The 20292-nt window shown below is 44.7% G+C and overlaps 1 protein-coding gene across 2 annotated transcripts in view; it reads left to right on the forward strand.

Annotated features, from left to right (window-relative positions):
* The window catches only part of FRMD4B (FERM domain containing 4B), a 65691-nt gene that overhangs the window by 30777 nt on the left and 14622 nt on the right, over window positions 1–20292 (forward strand). For both annotated transcript variants that reach the window (XM_042823201.1, XM_042823202.1), the window contains 4 exons: window positions 9304–9387; window positions 10542–10607; window positions 11542–11599; window positions 12519–12605. In XM_042823201.1, the coding sequence (XP_042679135.1) occupies window positions 9304–9387; window positions 10542–10607; window positions 11542–11599; window positions 12519–12605 (295 nt within the window). The remainder of the gene's footprint in view (window positions 1–9303; window positions 9388–10541; window positions 10608–11541; window positions 11600–12518; window positions 12606–20292) is intronic.

A 20292-nucleotide genomic window follows, 5' to 3' on the forward strand; every position in this document is an offset into this window, starting at 1 on the left:
TTGAATCACTTTCTGGAATGTGGATCTTGCACCATTTCTGCTTACGTGAGAATGCCGTGATTAATTTTTTTAATGTAGGATTAGTGCAGAATTGCCTCAAGTCCTGGAGATTACCTCTCTGTCAGTTAAAAATGGGCCAGTCTGGACAGCGCTGGTGATCTCTGCCTGCCTCATGAGGAGCTGTTGTTGGGGGCACATCTCTCTCGCTGGCTCCAGGTGGGAATATGCAGGCCAGTACCAGGGCACCATAAACTCCCACAGCTCTGCAGTAACCCCTTCCTCAGATAAGGCTTTGCAGGAAGAGCACAGTAATCTCCCACAGGCTGCCCGCCCTCTTCTCGTGCTCAGTGAGTGAGCGCATTCCTTGGAAATCTGTTCATTTTCAGCTTGCAAACCTGACATGTGGGCACTTGGAGACAGTAACAGCCGCTGGATTCTATGGATGTCACCCCACAGCCAAGTGGCACTGACAGTGTGAGCATCCCAGGGCTCAGCCCTTGCAGGTGACATGCAGTGGGTCTTCTTGGGACAGGGACGTGTGCTTTGGCATTGAATGACACAAGACGCACCAGTCCCACTTGGAAAAGATGTTAGCTTTGAAGACATTGATTAAAAAAAAAAAAAAAAAAAGCTTTATGTCCTGTTCAGTACAGACTTCAGAATGCCACCTGTGGCATGCCCAGTGCACATCTTCTGGGATCGCTCTGGTTTCTCCAAGGTGGCCAGATCAAGCTTCAGAGTACCTGTTCCTTGTTGGGGAGTTGGACCAGATGGCCTTTAACAATCCCTTCCAATTCAAATGATTCTCTGATTTTTAAAAGTATCTTGGAATTTTAAACTTTGAGGATTTTTAAGAGAATGAAATTCAAGTTGCAGCTTCTGACATGTTTGAATTTTGGAGAGGGAAAATAAAAAGCTGCTTGTTATTTATTTTAGGAATTTTAGATTGCAAGAGACCTAACCAGCACAGTTACCAGATCAGGCTGGTGATTATTTGCCATGTTAACACTCTGTAATATAAAGTCTTGTCTCTTTGAGAAATAAATGATTCACTTATGCTTAGTTTACGGACTGTTTGCCCTCAGAAATACTAATAGAATACAGTATTCCTTTGTAGCTTGATAATAGAGTTTATGACCAGTGTTATTGACAATCCTAAAAATGCTGCACTGCTATTCCAGTGTTAGAGGGGGGAGGAAAAAAAAGTCTATTAACATCAAATGAAAATGAATTGAGCAAGTAGCTTTTAAACAATGTTTTTCTGATAATTTTGAACCGTGTTTTCCACAGTAACACTTCCAGGCCTGAAACCCAGCCCAGCTCCCTGGAGGTTAATGAAGTTGCTGGAGGAGGGCTTCCATTTTCTTTAAATAGCTGACACATTCGGTTTTGATTCTGGCCTGTGGGCTGCAAAGATAACTCCTGCCTGGTGTAACATAACACAGACTAAATAATGAATTCCTGATAGCTGACATGTGTGAGACACTGGGATTTATCGGTACGTGAGTGATAAATGCAGCCTGCAACAGGAAGAGGTTTGTGTGCAAGATAGGCTCCCACGCTGCAGCCACAGGGGAACTGGCTCAGGAGCTCCCACAGTGACAAACTTCATTAAAGAACAGAATAAGTGCTTAGTCTAGGGGCAGAAAACTGGTATCAACAATCCTAATTAAGAGTCAGCGCTCCCTCTTAAATTTTGGGTAGTGTTTGCTTGGGAGGATAGTTATTCTGCCAAATAAACAGGGGAATGTTGGTGCACAAGAGCATGGAAATAATGGTGTGGACAGTGCTAGGAAGGAGCTGCCTGGATAAAGCTACCAGCTCTGTGACTGTGTAGCACCTGCTAGCTGCAATGCTGGCCTGCAAAGCAGCCCAGCTCTAGGAGAGGACACACTGAGGGCTGCTGGTTCCAGCTTGCCCAGCCTATTTTCAGAAACCTCACCATGTTCAAATGGTCAGAGCTCCATGTGGTCTGAGCTTGGGTCAAAGCAAAGCGCAGATGTGCAGCACATCCCCTACTTGCCTGTTTGCATCCTGGAGAGGCCTGAGAGGTCTCATAGTGAATCCAAATGGTGCTTAGCCCAGGGAGGAGCCCAGGTGTTGGTGTCAGCACAGTGACAGAGAGCTGAGCACAGTCCTTATGCCTCTGTCAGCCCCAGTGTGTCCTTCCCAGCAGGGTATGGGCTGTACTGGTGGGTGAATAGGTGAATACACAACCAGCAGGATTCACTCTCAAGGTGATCTGGTGCCTGTCATAGACACCCATTCAATTTAGTTGGGATTTTCTTAATTGCATATTTTAAATGCCTCTGCAATGGTATTTACAGAGGCTTTCTCCAGCACAGCCCACTGTTCCCAGTTGATCATGTCCATGCAGCTGAGAAATCAGTGCTGAGCATTCTGCTCTTGTGCGTGCACTCACTTTGCTCCGTGGCTTCTTGTTTGCTGAGTGAGTCACTGTGTATTTTGCCTTTTGGCTGTGACTCCACTCTCTGTGCATTTCTCCTTTAAATACCTCACTGGGTGCTTGCTTGTGAACCATTAACTCTATTTTGGTTATTTCAGCAACAGGTTTCTTCTATTGGTACTGCTTGTAGATTCGTAAAGTTCAGGGCAAACCAAAGCTTATGCCATCTCTGCAATGATGCCAATTTAGTTTTATTTTTAATAGGATACTTGGAGGAGAGAAAAAAAAAAAAAAAAAAAAAAAAAAAGAAGAAATGAAGGGCTTCTGAGGAATTAGTACAGTGTGCTTATGCAGCAAATGAGTTGGCATGAATTAGGTGCAGAAATGCTGAGTAAAAAGCTGGATATAGGAAAAAAGAGCATACTTCAAGTAATTCAACAATCTGGTCTCTTGGGGTTTGCTGCTTGCACGTGGCAAAGTAGCTCTAATGGTTACAGAAATGGTAAATAAAGTATCTTTATGTACATGGTGTTGGTACACTTTCTGGAGAGGCAGCAAAGAGATTGTTGTGTTTTCATTCATATGCGAGTCTCCCTCGACAGCCCTTTTTTTATTCCCCCTTTTCATGTAAGGCAGTTCTAGCCCTAGTTCGGGCTCTGTGCTGACTCTGGACAAAAAGACAGAGAGAAAATCCTCATTTGTTTTTTCCTCCCTTGTGATGGCTGGGATGTACTCAGTGGTGCGTGTTCTGTGCCTAGAGGAAATGAGACGACAGCTTTTCAGCTACAGCCTCTTGCTTTTGCAGACTTGTCAGGCCTTCATTGTTACATGGATATTTTATTTTTCTTGTGGTTGCCTGTATCTCTATATCAGCAGGCAGAGCTGTGATAACAGGCTGTAAACTTTGCTGCTGCACTCAGACGTGTTAAAAAGCCACAATTAATGTGGCTAATCTGACTGCTGTGCGAACAGGAAGAGAGAGCGTGAGCATTAGAAATAACAGCCAGTCGTTGTGAGGCAGAGCTGGGGATCCTTCAAGTGTTGTAGCAGCAGTGAATGGTCATATTTTGCTTTGCAGTGAATCCCAGCTAAAGCAGAGCCATCCCGCTTTGTCAGATCTGACAGAGAAATCCTACAGACATGCACTGCTGAGAAGCTTTGTATGTGTGGATATGGGACTGACCAGTGGCAATGTGCGCCAGAGAGTTCAAACACCAAAGGGTTTTATCTTCAAAACCAAGGAAATGGCCCCTGCAAAAGGGGAATCTAAATGGTGCCAATGAAAATCTGGGAGCATCTCACCCTCTTGCCTGGTCTCTTATGTCCTCGGAGAATCACAGAATCACAGAATTGTAGGGGTTGGAAGGGACCTCCAGAGATCATCTGGTCCAACCCCACGAGAGACAGATGTATGTGTGTATAGCTGATGCAAAAGATTGTTTTTCTATAACGTTCCTGTTCCATCTTTCAGAGGCCAGTGGGTAGGTCACCAAACCCCCAGCAATGAATAGGTGCTGCTTTTTCAGAGGGTCAGGCAGGGCTCAGGAAGCTGAGAAATTAGCCTAGAAGGCTGGAACTGGAGGTCAGACACTAAAGGTGAAGCTGGTGTTGCAGCATAACGTGGAAATCCCTGGGCCAGCAGTGTGGCTGCAGAAGAGATGTGCAGCAAGCCTCAAGCATTTGCCTGGTATTGAAAAAGCCATCTGCACTCTTTATCGTGTTGCTTTTTGTGTATGAGGCTTGGAAGGCTCTTATAAATGCTTCTTCAAATACCTTTCTGAGCAGGCAGTTCTTATCTGGTATTCAAGTGGCAAACTGCAGCCCTGCATGGTAGAGCTCCCCGCTAGCCAGGGGACACTGGGCTCTGGCTGCCCCTGCAGATGGGAGCCCTATGTGCACAGGCGTTCTGGGTCCCAGTTGTCCTTCAATGGAAAAATAACTTTCTTGAGTGTGCCAGCAGACCATAAACTGAAAGGCTGGGAAATGATGGGAAACGTCTGGCATTTGTCACAAAGGAGCATTTGTCAGGGAGTGCTTTTCAAAATCCTGCTGCCAAGATCCTGCTGCTGTGACATACTCAAAAGCTGCTAAATCAATCGTCTCTCCCCTTACCTTCTCTGCTATGTCTTCCCCCTTTTTTTCTCTTGCACTTTTAACCCTGCTCATTTTTTTTTCCCCCTCTTGCTTTGCTGCTTCCTTCTCACACCTGTTCCTTGTAGTACCTTGGGAGGCTGACCCACCTCCACTGGAGCATGCAAGGCATCCCACTCTTCCTTTCTGTTTGCTTTAAAACATAACAAAAACCTACAAAAAATGCACCTGCTGCTAAAGCAGTCCCACTGCCTTGTGGTAACGGTGGCCCATGTTGCTGCCTCTCATCTCAGGTCATATGGAGGGGAACAAGTTGGAGACCTTGGTGATGCCAGATAGGTGTTGGATTGGACATTGGCTGCTGTAGAACAAGTAGCATGGGCTGTTCATGTACGTGTAGAGCATTTATTTATATCACTGTTTATATATATATATAGTCATACCATCATTTATATATATATATATCGTGAGACAGAGTTATATCGCTAGCTCTAAGCAACTTGAGCAGAGTAAGAAGGAAACTCTTTGTCTTGCATGTGATTCTGAAAACTAGCTGCTGATTTTTGATGTGCTTTTCAGGTTAATTTGTGAAGATGGTCAGTGTTTTCTATGAACAAGGCCATTCTAAATTCCACCAACAGTATAGCCAAAATCCACTACTAGAATAAGCCAAATGTGAAATAAGGACCCAGGAATAACTTGCTAATGATCATGCTGAAGAATAAGAACAAGTGTTTACGCAAGGATAAGAGGCTTCAAGAACAGAGGAAAATCATCATACAATGAACTTTTCCCAGTAATAAATGGGGTTTCAAGGGCTACCTTGAAAAGTGTTGTCAACACAGTTCAGCAGAGACACACACCTGCTGTCACTTTAGTCAGTGAAAAAGTTGTCTGAAGCCCTGTCCTTATCGAGGTATTAATGTTCACAAAGTAGATGTGGGTTGATTAACTTTATGCTGTAGTCCAACAATATTGCTTTTGCTGCTGTGGGTGTGGCTATTGCTCTTTACATTTTATGCTAATCTCATTAACCACATCTTGTTACATGTACGTCTATTATCTTGAATTACTGCATTAGCAACAGGCATAAACTGTTTGTGACAGTGGGAATGAGGGAAAGTGTGTGCAGCCATTAACAAATGGTCTTAATTAGCATAGATCTGTAAATCTTTGCTTGGCAGGGAGCGTTGTATCACATGATTACAAGCTGTGAAGATGCACTTTCAGGGAGCATAAATGTCTTTTTCAATGTTCAGTTATGTGCTTTCAGCAGAGGATGCCCCAGTGGCATGATGTGGTCCCTTAGGGTTCTGGTGAGCTTTTAGAAGGATGTCTAAAATGTCCTGGGAAGTCTAATAGACTATAGGAAGCACATGGCACTGGTACTGGTTTACTGCTAGAGATCAGTTGGACACAGGAACTTCTATTCATGGTATGGCACGTGGCTAAATGCTGTGGCTGGTTATTCTGGAGGCAAGCTGCCCTTCAGTCTGTATAGAGCTGACATTGATGAGTGGAAAATTGAACAGAATACCAAGAATGAGAGGCAAGGATCAGTGTGAGGAGGTTCTGATGTAGATGTTTATGATCAGTCCAAGTTCTGCACAATACCTGCTGGGGAGAAATCTCCCCTGTACATCATGGGAAGGAAAGGGTCCGTTGGCTTGTTTTCTTTAATTCTTCTCCATAGTGGAAAAAATACTTCAGATAAGTGTTCTCCTAGATTCCTCTCCTGGGAAACAAACAAACCTTTTGCCAAAAATGTTCAGTCCTGTTGACTTTGGGCTCTTTATGCATTGGATTCATGCCACAACCCACCAGCCAAGAACCCCTTGGTCAGATGGAGCACAAGTAGGCTTTGTGGTCCCAACAGCCAGGCCTGCTGCTCTGAGGAGAACCACTGCCTTTGCCCATGTCCACAGCAGGAGCACCATCTGTTTGGTTGGACAGTGGGTCGGGTAGGACATCTGGGGCTTGGAGCGTCTGTTCTGCAATGTCTGGGTCAGCTGGTGGCTGTGCTGAAACTAAATAGGAACAGGTAATAATTCAACCTGTCGCTCCTATCTGCAGTTGTCACCTCTGAGGAACGGCTGGGTCCAAGAGGGCTTGGGAAAGTGATCCTAAGGGTCAAGGGGAGACGTGCTTCGTCTCCTCTCTGCAGATGGAGTGATAATGAACTCTCTTGAAGGAAGGAAGATGCCTGTTTGAGGCTTTTATTATCTGTGAAGCTGTGAATCATCCCAGATGCTAATCCTTTTGCGTGCAGTCAGCAGATCTGTGCTGCAGTGCCAGGGTGCTTCGGAGGCATTCAGCACACAAAGATCCTGTGCCCTGTTCTCCAGATCTTTCACTTTTTTCCTAGGACTGTTTCATGTTTAATCTTACGGTTTTGCTTCTCATAGACTACTGGGCCTCATAAATCCATTTTGATAGGGAACAGAGCACAGGTCTACAAGATCAACCAGACAGGAGACTGCATCCCTTGAGCAAGTCCTAAGGACCAACTTTGCCTCTTAAAAGAAGTGTATTCTCTGCTATTTCAAGAAACTGGATTTCATTCATAGATTGGCAGAAGAACAGAGGAGTTCCAGCCTTTCTAAAAGTTGTCACAGCTTCCTGGACTCTGCTTGCTACTGAGCTGCCCCAGGGTCCATGGTTCTGGCTCGATGCTGCAGGGGTGAACCCCACCTTGCATCACATAAGTGATGGCAGCACCTTAGTCACAATGTGTTCCAACATACGGGACACGATGTGGCATTTCTGTATACAGCTGCCAGATCTGGTGACATTTCTGCAGTATATGATGAGGGTGCTGCTGACCTCCAGCATCGTTTTCATCAGTACTTCAGTACTTCAGCCCTTGTTTTGGCTGGCAATGAGATTTCTGAACAGAGAACTTAAAGATCTACTATTAAACCTCTGCTTATGAATAGTAGGGGGTTGAGAATCTATATTTAGAGGAACAGTCCTTTTGTTTGGTAAAAATTAGCTGTTTTGTTATTGCTTCCTTGTGAAACCTTCTCCTCCTTCACTATTTCCCTGCCAGCCCTGACTCTTAATGCAGCCATTGCAATTATAAGTCAAGCTTTAAAAAAGCAGGAAATCTTTATTTTAATAATTAATTACCCTGAGTCTGTGAGTGAAGTTGGAAGGGGGCTCAGGAGGTCATGTAGCCCAGCCTCCTGTTCTGAGAAGGGTCAGCTATGAGATCAGAATAGGTTGCTCAGGACTTTGTGGGACTTTTTTTGCTCATTTTGGGGTAGGTTTTTGTTTTGACTCTGGTTCCTGAGGAACCAGGAGGATTCACATGTCCCTACAAAGCCCTGGTAATCTACAAGCTGGGACACCATATAGCATCTTGATCCCATCAGTAGGCTTTTAAGGGGTGAACAAAACTACTCTGCTTGTGTGAGCACTGGCTGTATAAGTGCTGAGAGAAGAGATCCTGATTTTCTGCCCAGATGTCCCTGTTCATGGCAGTTGGGTGCTTGCCAGTTTGAAGGGAAAAAAAAAAGAAAGTGCATATTCCTGGCTTTGCTGGCTGAAAAGCTCAGTAACAACAGCTCCTGCATGCTAATTGACCTCTTTTTGGCAACTTCATCAAAGACACTGCAGAATAAGGAGGCCGCTGATTGAACTGTTTCTTCATCCCCAGAGGTGGTCCCTCTTAGGGTTGAGGCACACTGTCAGGGCCGGGGGAGAAGCTTGGAGGGCGATTAGCCAAAAAGCTTTCACTTGCTTCGCCTTCCTTGTGATACCTGCCACGAGACTGGAGATGTGAGTGGTTTGCTGCACCTCCATCGCCTCCTGCATCCCATACAGCAGCTCCCATGCTGCAGCTGCCCTACAGGTGCTCGCAAGGAGGGGAGAGCGGGTGATGCAGCTCAGAGAAAATCTGTAATGCTTAAATCTGATGGAAGCATCTCACGAGTGGGGAACCACCTTCAAGGAAAACCTGGCTTCTGAAGCTGAGGCAGATGCTGATGAACTTGACTGCATTCTTTTCTCAGAGCAGTCGTGTTCATGCTTGTTCATGCTGCTGCAAAGGCATGCAGAAATCCTGCAGAAATGAGGCGTGCAACTTTCAGCTGATTAATTAGCGGAGCATGAAAAGAGAAAATAATAACCATTTTGCTGGTGCCTACTAATAGGTTTTAAAATAATTTGCTAGTTCTTGTTGTTGTTGTTGCTTTTGTGACAAATGGCATTCGCATACTTCAAAAACTTTTATTTTGTTCCAGGCAGGGCCAGAAGTCCAAAATATTTGAACTTTTTGCTCAATATGAAGCACAGAAAAACTCCTTTCGGTAGAAATATTTCATAGCGTATGTACTGAAATCCTTTGTTGTGAATCAGATCAGTGTTAAACTCTCAGATCTGACAAATACCATGCTGGAATTTGTTGTCTCTTGGGGAGGACTTTAGCTAAAGATAGAGCAAAAATAGCACTGCAAGCATTGCCTTTGGGTGAAAGCTTTCCTCCTGCAGCTGTTGAGTGCTCATTCCCTACTCAGCAAACAAAGCAAGTGTGTGCAAACTAAATATTGATACCACACTCTTGCCACAGTGGCCTGGCTGACTCCATAATCACGTGTCTGTATAATGAGTTACAACAGGAGCTTGCATGACACCACATACATCACTGTCATGTGAGAGGGCAGATAGAGTTACGTTGCTATGATGGCCTGATATGGGGCAATGCACCGTTCTTGGGGTGCACATGCAGCCTTTTCCTGTTACTGAAACTGATGATTTGTATCTGTGATTCACCAGCAGTGACTCTGTGCCTTTTTTGCTTTTAGTGATGAAAACACACGGAAAGACTTGAAGACGCTGCCTGTCTTTCCCACCAAGACACTGCAGGAACATCCCTCGCTTGCTTACTGGTGAGCTGTTTAATTCAATTTAAATGTAAATCTTCGCTGTGGATGGCAATGACAGGACTGCTCTTAGACAGCCTTGCAAACTGTTTTTACAATTCTCAGCCTGTGTTATAAAGGACTTCAAGTTAATCACTTGTGTTCAAGCATTTCCAGTTTTAGAAGGTTATGAATTGCACAAGAGCCGATGCAAATCCCTCACTGGAAGTTCAATCATGTTAATGAATCGGAGTAAGTGGGGTACCACACATTAGAAAGAGCTAATCTGAACCCCAGCCAAGTCTGTGTTTGGAAAGAACACCTTTTCAACCAACAAGCAGCAGAGCCTCTGTGACGTGCTGACCTTGGCTGGTGCCAAGTGCCCACCCAGCCACTCTCATGCTCCTCAACAGGCCAAGGGAGAAGATGAAGTAGAATAACTGGAAACAGAAAGGCAAGATCAGTTCTGTGTGGCACGAACGTGCCATGAAGGAAACAACACTTGGAATGAATCAACAATATTGTTTCCTTGTGATTCGTGCCCTTTATTTGGGTTTGACTTGCTCATTTATTTCATTTTTCAGGCTCAATGTATACTTGAAGCATTTTCACGTGTGCTAGTCCCCTGTTATGATTTATTTTTCAGAATGAATACTGTTGGGTTTTTCTTTGTGTTTAGGTGTCTGACATTTAAGTGCATATTTCATGTTCTGCTTAAAACAAGATGTTTAAGTATATAGCAGAGAAAAAAAGTGGAAATGCCATTGCTGACAAATCTATAGGTCTTCATCTATGAAATGCCAGGTGAAAAAATGCACTAGAGTGAAAAACTTCTGCCTTACATACGAAACACTAACCGGCCCCTGAAGCTTTGGTTCTTTAGAACATGAAATGAGTTTGTACAATTAGTACCATTCTTCTGCAGCAGCATCTGCAGCAGATCTGAAGATTTGTTAATTAGCCCAGAACACAGCATGCGATGGTGGGGATTAAGATGCAGCTCCGTGCTGCTTAATGAAGAGTGGGAAAGAAATGGGTAAGAAACAGAATGTAAGCTAGAGTGAGAAATGCACAGAGGGGCACTTCTCTGCATGCTGAGCGGGCAGCTAAATGTCAGCATGTGCCGTCATATGTGGAAAAGTCGGTGAGCCTCTAAGTTGGTTTTTGTGCCTGTTTTGCAGTGAGGATAGAGTCATTGAACATTATACACAAATAAAAGGTCTGACCAGAGGACAAGCCATTGTTCAGTGAGTATGGCACTTAAAAGCATCATCTTTACAAGTCAATGCTTATTGTTTCTCTTCTCCTAAGATGACTCTTCTGGTCCTTGTTGCTTGCAAACATCATTTTTTGTATCTTATCGGAATTATCTTTTATGGAGTGATATTTTCCAGGTGAGGAAACCCGTGACAAGTTTCCTCTATCAAATACCTCCCATGTAGAAGAAACAACTTGGACTCCATTCATAGCTCTTTCTCTGTACCCTGCTTGCTGTCACTTAACTTTCACACCAAACTCTAAGGGAAAACCAAATCTTATGTTCTGTAAGGAAGACAAGCACATCTTTGTTCAAATACTCAGAATTTAGTTCTCAAAAAACAAGGTCTTGCAGGATCACCAAGAAGGTTGAGAAGACTTCCATAGCCACATGCTGCAGACAACTTGCAGGCTTTGTCACATAGCTCAGTGCCTGCAGCTCTGTCTCAGTAGTTCAGGGGCTTCTTTCAACAGGAACAGAGAAAAAAATTATCTGTTCAGTGATTGTCTGCATTGCATTGTGAAACAATTGTACAACTGCCTAAACAATTTCATTTGGAGTCTATCCATTTTTACCAAAGCACCATCATGAAGTAATTAGAGGCAGATATTTCCTGAAGGCTTGTAAGTTCAGTGCAGAACTGGAAGCTTTGCTTTCTGTTCTCTGAATTTCTGATAAGAGATTGAATGCTTTGTTGTATGAGAAATCTCCCATTCATTTTATCTGGGCCAGAATACCACATCTTGCTTGAGCCTGGGTGATAGGTTTTTTTCTTTATAGACATAGGCATTAAATCATTACAGCTTTCAAAATATGCAAATGATAAATGACATGTCCTGAATGTATGTGTGAAAAAAAAATATGTTAATAGATATCATTTCCTCTAGAAAAATTAATCTGATAAGCTATAAATCTGTCTACAGGTACATGAGAGTGGTAGAAGCTTTGCCAACATATGGTGTCCATTACTATGGAGTAAAGGTTAGTAAATGTCCATAGATAATGTGATTGCTTAGCTTATTACACGTGATTACATTCCTAAAGGAGCAATTTGATGATTCAGTACCCTCCTATCAAGAATTAAACCCCACATTTTCCAACCTTTTTACTTTATGCCTCTTCAGTGTTATTTTTAGAGTGGTTTCAGAGAGCAGCAAAACATTGTGCAGAAGAAGACAGAGAGGAACCTTCATTCAAAACCTTCTGTGGTTCTATCAGGAGCTAAATTTGTATCAGCTTAACTAAACTGGATATCACTTCTAGATTTGAAGTAATTAGTGTTTGCTGCAGAGACATTTCTAAATAAAAAAAAAAGTAGAAAAGACAGCTTCTAGGTGATCATTGGGTGCATATGTAAAGTGGAGTAACGCTGTATATAGAATGGTATTTTTGGAGAGTGATGAAAATGCAACGTTTATTCCCATTTGTAGATGTAGATTTGTAGAGGCTGGACAAACATGTTTTCTTGCAGAGGAGCTCAGCAGGGGTGACGTCTCCCTACTTTCAGTTGTGGCCATGACAGTGGTACCTGAGAAGCTGATGGTTTGCACTGTTCCTCATGCTTGAGTTTCATGGATGCAGTCACTGGCCACAGTTTTTTTTCTGTCCCATATCCCTATCACTGCCACCTTTTGCAAGGAGTGACACTAATTTGTTGCAGCAGTGCTGTTGCTTTTTTGTCCACTTTGCACAACCACCGCATAGTTTCTTACCTCTGCCTGAGAAGGCAATGGAAAAAAGTTTCAACGTTCACTTTAGCAATGCACTTCACATCAATTTGTTTGCAAAAATTGTCCTTCTTCCTTACCTACCTGTACTTGTCTCAGAATGAAATAAGCTGTCATCTTGGAATTGCTTACTTCTTAAGTAGCTCTTGGTTCATGCAGGCTTCTTTTTTCAGGATAAACAAGGAATCCCTTGGTGGCTTGGAATAAGTTATAAAGGAATAGGCCAGTACGACTTACAAGACAAAGTTAAGCCCAGAAAAGTAAGTTTTCTGCATCTGATTTTTCTATTTGGGATGGGGGTGGGGAGGTGCTGCATGCTGGGATATTGTATAAGCTGTTGTTTATTAATCTAATGAGCAAAATACAAAGGTCTGGAGGCAGAAGAATTCTGTTAAATTCAGTAAAATTCTGCCCTCTCACATAATGCTGGAAGTTGTGTGCCACGGTGAGCAGCTGCCTTTGGGTGCTTTGTCTTCTTGAATTTGGTGGTCTCAGGGCAGTCTCCACGGAACCTTGGCAGCCTCCAGGGATATCTGCAGAAGCATGAAGCAACTGGGCTTCTGCACATCCCAGTGTAAAAGCCTTCTGCACAGACAGCGTTTCCTTTGGCTTTCAGAGGTGTGCTTTGTGTGTGAAATGATGAACAGATGTCTGTGAAATACAAGATGAACTGGATGGAGCTGCAGGCTTGCGTGGGCAACTGTATGCTTCTGTGACACAATGAATTATAAGGGGGAACTGAGAGTAAATGCCAAATCATGGAGGTCGCTCTCCTTTTCCACTTCCCTTCTCCCCAGCATGTTTTCTCTGGGAGAACTCTGCCAACAACTTCAGTTGTTGCTTAAGTGGGGCAGAGGGTCCCATATTCCACTGCTGGCTCCCATCAGCCGCCCATCAGTCAGCCCTGACAGGCTCTGCTGGCGGCCCTGGAAATCCATCCTGCAGCCCAAGCACACGCTGTGTTGGGAACTCGCCCAGTCCTGTAGATGCATAATTCTCACTGACATGGGACTGAGTCCTGCAGTCTTTGAGGAGTTGGTTAACACCGTTGGCAGTGGGTAGGAGCCAAGGGTGCATGTGAGGGAACCGTGCTGTCGGGCTGGATGTGAATGGTTTCTTTCTGGTCATGTCTTTGTTGGAATGCTGAAGCCATGAGGAGGTGCAGACATGGGGTTTTGCTGTTCTCTTTTCCCTGGAATTGTCTGGGCAGGAGTTCACATGAAGCGTGTGCATCCTGCCAGGGAATTTCACATTTGCAAAATGATATTGTTTAGTGCATTTGTGCCAAAAAAACACTGCTTAACAGAACTTCCTCGTGAAGAGCAATTCCCTTTCAAGTTCCCAATTTGATCTTCTTTTTCCAAGACAGGCTACGACTTGGTCTCTTTTGTGCTATGTTTATACATCTGTGTGTCCAAGATTGAACTCTCAAGTCTGTGCTTTGTGCAGTAGAACACTTGCATTAGCCCCGGGTGTCTTTTACCACACTTGTTAAAAGATGACACTGACACAAGAGGAGCCCTAGAAAATCAAGACAACATTAATGTAGCATTGATCATCAGAGCAGAGCAACAAGCGGCTCCTCTTGCTCTTTCAGTGCTTTCCTATATTTAGACATCTATGAGATTTTCCTATCAGACCAAATACAGACCGTTCTCCAGCCAAGATGTCCAGCTGTGACCATCAGCTCTCTCCAAGAAAATACGGCCTTGCTGGCTAGAAGCATTGCTTTGCCAAGCACTTCACACGCTTGAGGATTTCGGTTTACAACATCAACCAGACAGATGAAGGAAATTTTTTGAGGCCAGCAGGGCCCAGATACCAAGTCACACCCTGCTACAGTTTCTTATGGGATGTTGCCTTTGAACACAGCAGGAGTTACATTTAGGGGAAAAAATTTAAAAGTAAATAAGCCAAAAATATCCCCAACCAAACAGCATTCAGAAGTCACCTTTTCTGTGGAGGTGTTGCAATGGAAATTGTAACAGTTCTATGCTGTACTGTAATTATCATTGTAATTATACAAGGGAGAATGGAGATCAAAAGGGAAGGTGGGGAAGAGAGACTTAAATGCAGAGGGAAGGTTTAATGCCAGTAAGCTAATGGAAAAAGCGTGGATGGATACAGCTGTAGTATCGCAGTGTGCTCATGGATTTGTGTCTGGTGCTCACAGGAGAGAATAAGAATGGCAGAACCTCTGTTTGTGCTGAGTCCTGCCTACATTTAACACCGAAAAGGTTGTCCAAGGAGGCTGTGGATGCCCCATCCTCAGGGGCATTTGAGGCCAGGCTGGATGTGGCTCTGGGCAGCCTGGTCTGCTGTTGGTGATCCTGCACACAGCAGGGGATTGAAACTAGATCTTTGAGATCCTTTTCAACCTAGGCCATTCTATGATTCTAAAATTAGCATGTGACTAAAAATGCAGCTTATTTATAAGAAGGATATTTGAAATAGACAGTGCACTTCTAGTGTGAACTATGGAAATAATTGGAATTAGATCACTGTTCAGGGAGTGAGAGCACACTGGGTGTAGAGGTGCCCATCCAGTCCGGACTTGGTTTTAGAGTTAAGATGCTGACACACTGCTGTTTGTTCCAACACAACCTCACTGTCTGTGCTATGGCAGGCAGAAGTTTGCCTTCAACCAGTGTTGTTATTTGTTGATATTCAAAAATAAATATCAAAATAAATGTTCAGAGAGAGAATAGTCTGTATAGCTTGTCAAAATCTCCAGGGAGCAGGCACTACCATTCTTTCCAAAGCAGCAAGAGGGAAGTAGGCATGTAAATTATGTCTGCCTGTCTAAGCAGAAGTGCTGGTTCTGCTGGATTTAGCAGAATTTTCTTGCTCTCCTATCTGAGAAGGAGCCAAACTCACAACTGCCATGCGCTGGTGTTATCCTGCTGTTTATACTGTGGATCAGAAGTGCCGTTGTGTTTATCCCCAGCCATCTGGGAGAGAGCATCCTGATTGTGCTCCACTTCTTCAGCTAGTGATGTTTAAATATACATAGGTCTGATTAATTCAATAACAGGGGAAGGTTGAGTCCAATCCTAATGGATCCAAACTCGGCTGGCTTTCCCCATTTTTAAAGATGCAGGCGATCTTTGGATGTGCAAACCCTTCTGAGATCTGTTGAAATGGGAAAGCTGGTGAGATTCAGGCAGGAGATGTAGAGCTGGTGCCTGTGCTTCTCTTAAATTCCCACCTGGCTTTGCTGTGCTCCTTGTGTCATATGTGTAACAGCAAAAGCTGCTCTCAGATGTGGCTGCATTTGTTTAATGCATTGATAGTGGGCATATGTTCTGAGATAAATCCACATTCAGAAATATATATATACGTGCATGTATACGTGTGTGCGTGTATATAAGTAATCAACTGCTTCTATTAATGTAGCATCAATTAATTCCTAACCATCCTCCTCAAAGGGTGAAATCTTTTGGCTTTATCCAAGTAGGCCTTTAGGCAAAGAAGCCTAAATATGAGCCTTGGAGCACTGTGGTTATCCCAAGATTTTGTTGTTGGATCAACACGGCTGCTTGAATAGTGTCAAATGCACTCCACAGGAAACAACTTGCAAGGCAATTGGGTGAAGCAATCTCCAGATACGTATCTCCTGGCCTTTGCCAGAGCTTGTACACGTCACATCAGTCACCCTGAGCACCACAGCCCATCTGCCTGGGTGCTGCTGGAAGGGATGGTCAGACCTGCCAGGTCTGCCTGCGCATGTCAGGCTGGCTGGGAAGGTTGGGTCCCAGCCACTGGTAGTTTGCTGGTCAATCTGCGATTGTTTGAAGAGAGGATTTCTGTCGCTGTAAGTTGCTCGTGGAACTTTGTGTTTCTTTGGAAGTGGCTTCTAGCTAAGCAGACCCACATTGTACAGCTTTGCATGGACTGTGAGTGATGGGAGCCGAGGGAGATTTGCTCCAGTGCTGTAACAGGCTGGAAACAGAAAGCAATTTTTATGTCATTTAGGAAAATAGTCTTTGTGGATAAAAGATGTGGCTCCACACTGGCTGGAGGTTATGCTATGGCTCAGTTGATTATAAACTTGAAGTCTTATAGAGCATAAAAAGACCAAGTTTGTGACCTGTGTTCAGATTTCAGCTCAGACCTGGGATTAGCTCTGCAGTCCTGCTGCTTTGCAAATGCATTCTGCCTTCAGCTGCACTTAATACAGATATCTGCTGCTTGGAGCAGTGCCTCCTGCTCGCTATGGAGGGTGTCTGGGTGGCACGCCAAGATCCCGTCCCAAATATCTTCTGGATTGATTGGGAAATGCATGAAACAAGGCCCAGGGCCCAGAACTTCATATGCTGTTTCAAAGCAAGATAGTTCTGTCTTTCATCTCTACCCGTATTCTCCTCACTGGTGAGATAAACAATGTGCTGTCTCCTATATGGAGAGTGCACTGTGGAGCGAGCTGGGTTTACTCTGCGTTCAGCCAAGACCTGGGGATACTCTGGGGGATGGGAATGTGAGAAAGCTGCTTGCTTGCTTTTCGACTTTTTCCCTCACTTCATTGTGTTTCTGTGGGTGACTCCCTGGTGATAAATGAACTATAGTGTCTGAGGAGAAAAAGTAATCTTGCTGTGGTATTGTTTCAAATCTGCAAGAATTTCAGTCGTCGTCTTGAATGCATTACGTTCTCAGGAGTGGTTTTGTTAGAGTATACTGATTTGGAAAAGGGTCATATTTATGATATCTCTCTCTCTTAATTCAACATACAGTTTCTAAATGCTGATGCTGAAAGTTTTCCCTTGCAGAAGATTTGCTTAACTTAAATTTTCTGTCCTGCTTTGCTGAGCTGCTCAGAACACAATGGTGTTTGCGCAGGCTTCTCAGCAGGTGGATCTAATCATGCAGAGATTTCTTTCACTGTGTTTATTTCTCACCGAGTAGAAGCCATTGATTTAGACATCAGATACTAAGCTGGCATAATTATTTAAAATAAACACAGGGCTGTTACAAGACTGCTCTGAAATTGTGTTCCTTCCAGATGTGCAGAAAGCTGCTTAAGGCTGTGCCCCAAAGGACACATTGCCTTCTGTGGCAGTTGGGTTGCTTGTTGCAGAGACATCTCTGATTCTTACTAGTGCCAATGCCAGTGAGAACCTGGCAAGGATGGGTCGCAGTGCATTTGAAAAGAATGCTATTGAGGAGGTTTTCAGATAGCTGGCTTAGTATGTGAGAGATGGATGCCTGCAGGTGTGAGCGCTGTCAATTTATGCTGGCACAGGTGAGAGCTGTCTGCCTCCTCCTGCCAGAAGCTGCTGCAGGTGGGGCAGCCTGGCTCTCCTTCCATCTTCTCAGGTGCCTCCCCTTGCAGCCAGGCAGAGCAACTTTAAGAAAAAGAAAAGGGTTCAGCTGGAGGCACTTTGCCAACCAGCACACTGCAGCTGAAGGGCTGAAATGCAGGGTGGTAATTTCCTTCATCGGGGTGGGGTGCATTCCTGTGGGCACAAATCTTTTATGTTTCCTTGGTCTGAATCGCTAGATTTGTCTGGGGATTGCTGTTCCCAGTGAGCTGCGGGGATGCTGGTGGCTGGTGCACCTCACAGGCACCAAATGTCCCACTGTTGGGCCCTAAGAAGGGCTAATTCTCTCTTCCTGAGGGAGCGCTGCCACCAGCACAGCAGCAAAGCTTGCACATCCCTGCTGCCAGGGTTACCCAGCGATCCCTCAGGTGGAAAACCCAACACTGGGGCAACTCAGCTCTTGGTGAGAGTGTGCCATCGTCCTCGGTCTGGGAAATGGCTCTGGTGTGGGGCTGGGCAGCAGCACTTGGCTGCGCTCTCTAGGATTCCTCCCCCCTTAAAAAAATGCTATTCTAAAAATATTAAACTAAATGCACCAGGCTGAGGCGTGCACTGAGCACATTGCCCCTTGTCCTTTTCTCAAGGCAGGGGCTGTGCTGCGGTGCCCAGACAAACCTGCATTTTATTCCAAACCAGGTGTGAGATCAGCCAGGTTGTAAACCAACTGCTGCTATTATTAATGTGTCTCCCTGCTTAAGCTGTCAGTGTCTGTTTTGTGTCTTGTTAGACTACAATCCAGCTCTTTTTGTATGGGAAAGAGGGCCCTCATTTCGGTCTGTGCTCTGCACTATTGAGAACAGGATCATGAGAGATGAGGAGGTGACCCAAGACAGCCAGCACGGCTTCCCCAAGGGCAGATTGTGCATCACCAATCTGATGGCCTTCTACAATGCAGTGACAACATCAGTGGACAAAGGATGGGCAACTGATGTCATCTACCTGGACTTGTGCAAGGCCTCTGACGATGGTCCTACACCACATCCTTATTTCTGAATTGGAGGGATGTGGGTTTGAAGAGTGGGCTAATTGGTGGATAAAGAATTGGATGGTCACAGCCAGAGGGTTCTTGACAGTGGTTTGGATGGAGGCAATGATCAGTGGTGTCCCCTGGCAGTCTGTTCATCTGTGGAGGTGTTCAAGGCCAGGCTGGATGAGGCCCCGGGCAGCCTGATTTACTGCCTGATGTAGCCAGCAGCATTGGGGTTGGAACCGGATGGTCTTTAAGGTCTCTTCCAACCCAAGCTATTTGATGATTCTGCTATGTAGAAAGCTAAAGCTCCTGGTGCTTTGAGGAGCTGCAGCTGGATTGTGGAAGCCTGGCTTGTGCCTGGAGGGCTAATGAGGTGCAATCAGGTCACTTGGCACCTTTGCCTTGTCCAAAGAGACCTGCAAACAGATCTTGAGCATCCAAATCCTGCTTGTAGGGTCAAATGGGAGGCCCACAGTGTGCTCAGGAGGAGTTTTTCATGAGCAGTAAGGATCTGACAGTCAGTAGAATGGGAAGGCTATTAAGAAAACATTCATTAACTCAGGTGGACCTAATCACCTGGTTAAAGGGAACATATATTGCAAAACTTCCCCAAAAAAAAACAAAACCAACATGGTAATTATTCCTAATTGTACTTCCAGCTCTCAAAAACCAGTTTCAAATTTCCTTTTTTTTTTTTTTTTTTTTTTTTAAAACAACTTTTTAGTCTTTGTGTGGGTAATTCTGGTACAACTGAAATAAGAAATGATTTTGAAACGTGTCTTGTAGAGTTAGGTAGCGTTTGACAGGAGCAGGAAATCTGCAGTAACAGCTTCCCAAGCGCAGTATTGGTGCTCTAAATCCATTTGGGGTGGCATTGCTGCTGGCTGCAGGCAGCCCCCCTGCACTTCTTGGCCTTTGGGAGCACAGTGTTGGGCCTCAGCCACTTCCAAGCAATCTCAAAATGTGAAAGATTCTTTTAGTATTATTTTTTTTTCCCTCTTTTTCTCTTCCTCCTTCTCTCCTCCTCCCCCCTCCCTTTTTTTACTTTCTTTTTAATTTCTTTTATTTTTTTATTTCCTTTGCTTTTTTCATTTCCTTTTTTTCCCTCGTTTTCCTTTCTCCCTTTCCCTCTTTTTCCCTTTTTTTTTTTCTTCTTTCCTTTCGCTTTCCTTCACCCCCTTTTTCCTTTGTTCCCTTTCCCCATTTTTTCACCTCTCTTGCATCTTCCATCTCCCCTTTCTTCCTCTTCCAACCTTTTCCTTTCCCTTTTTTATTCCTTCCCATCCCGTTTATCTTCCCCACCCCCTTTTTATTTTCTCCCCCCTTATATCCCATCTCCCCAGTTTTTCAAACTCGCTCAGTTCGCACCCCATCCAAGTCCCTGCTCAGGAAGCGCGGGGGGGCGGCGGGGGCTGGCTGTGTGTGGGTTAAGGAATCACCATCCCCGTTTGCATCCCAAACCCAAGCCATCTCTCCGCGGCCTTCCCGCAACCCTCGGAAACGCCGTGCGCGTCCGGAGGAGCCCAGCCCAAAGGAAGTGACAAAGAGCCCGGGGGTGTCACCACCTGCCTCCGTGCCCGGCACCGAGCACACCCAGTGGGCGCGGAGCCGATCCGCACTGTGTTCCCCCCTCTTTCTTCCCTCCTCCCCCCCCCCCCC

The sequence above is a fragment of the Centrocercus urophasianus genome, unplaced genomic scaffold (genome assembly GCF_019232065.1).
Source record: "Centrocercus urophasianus isolate 14NV4802_14NV808 unplaced genomic scaffold, USGS_Curo_1.0 seq_22, whole genome shotgun sequence".
Lineage (NCBI taxonomy): Eukaryota > Metazoa > Chordata > Aves > Galliformes > Phasianidae > Centrocercus > Centrocercus urophasianus.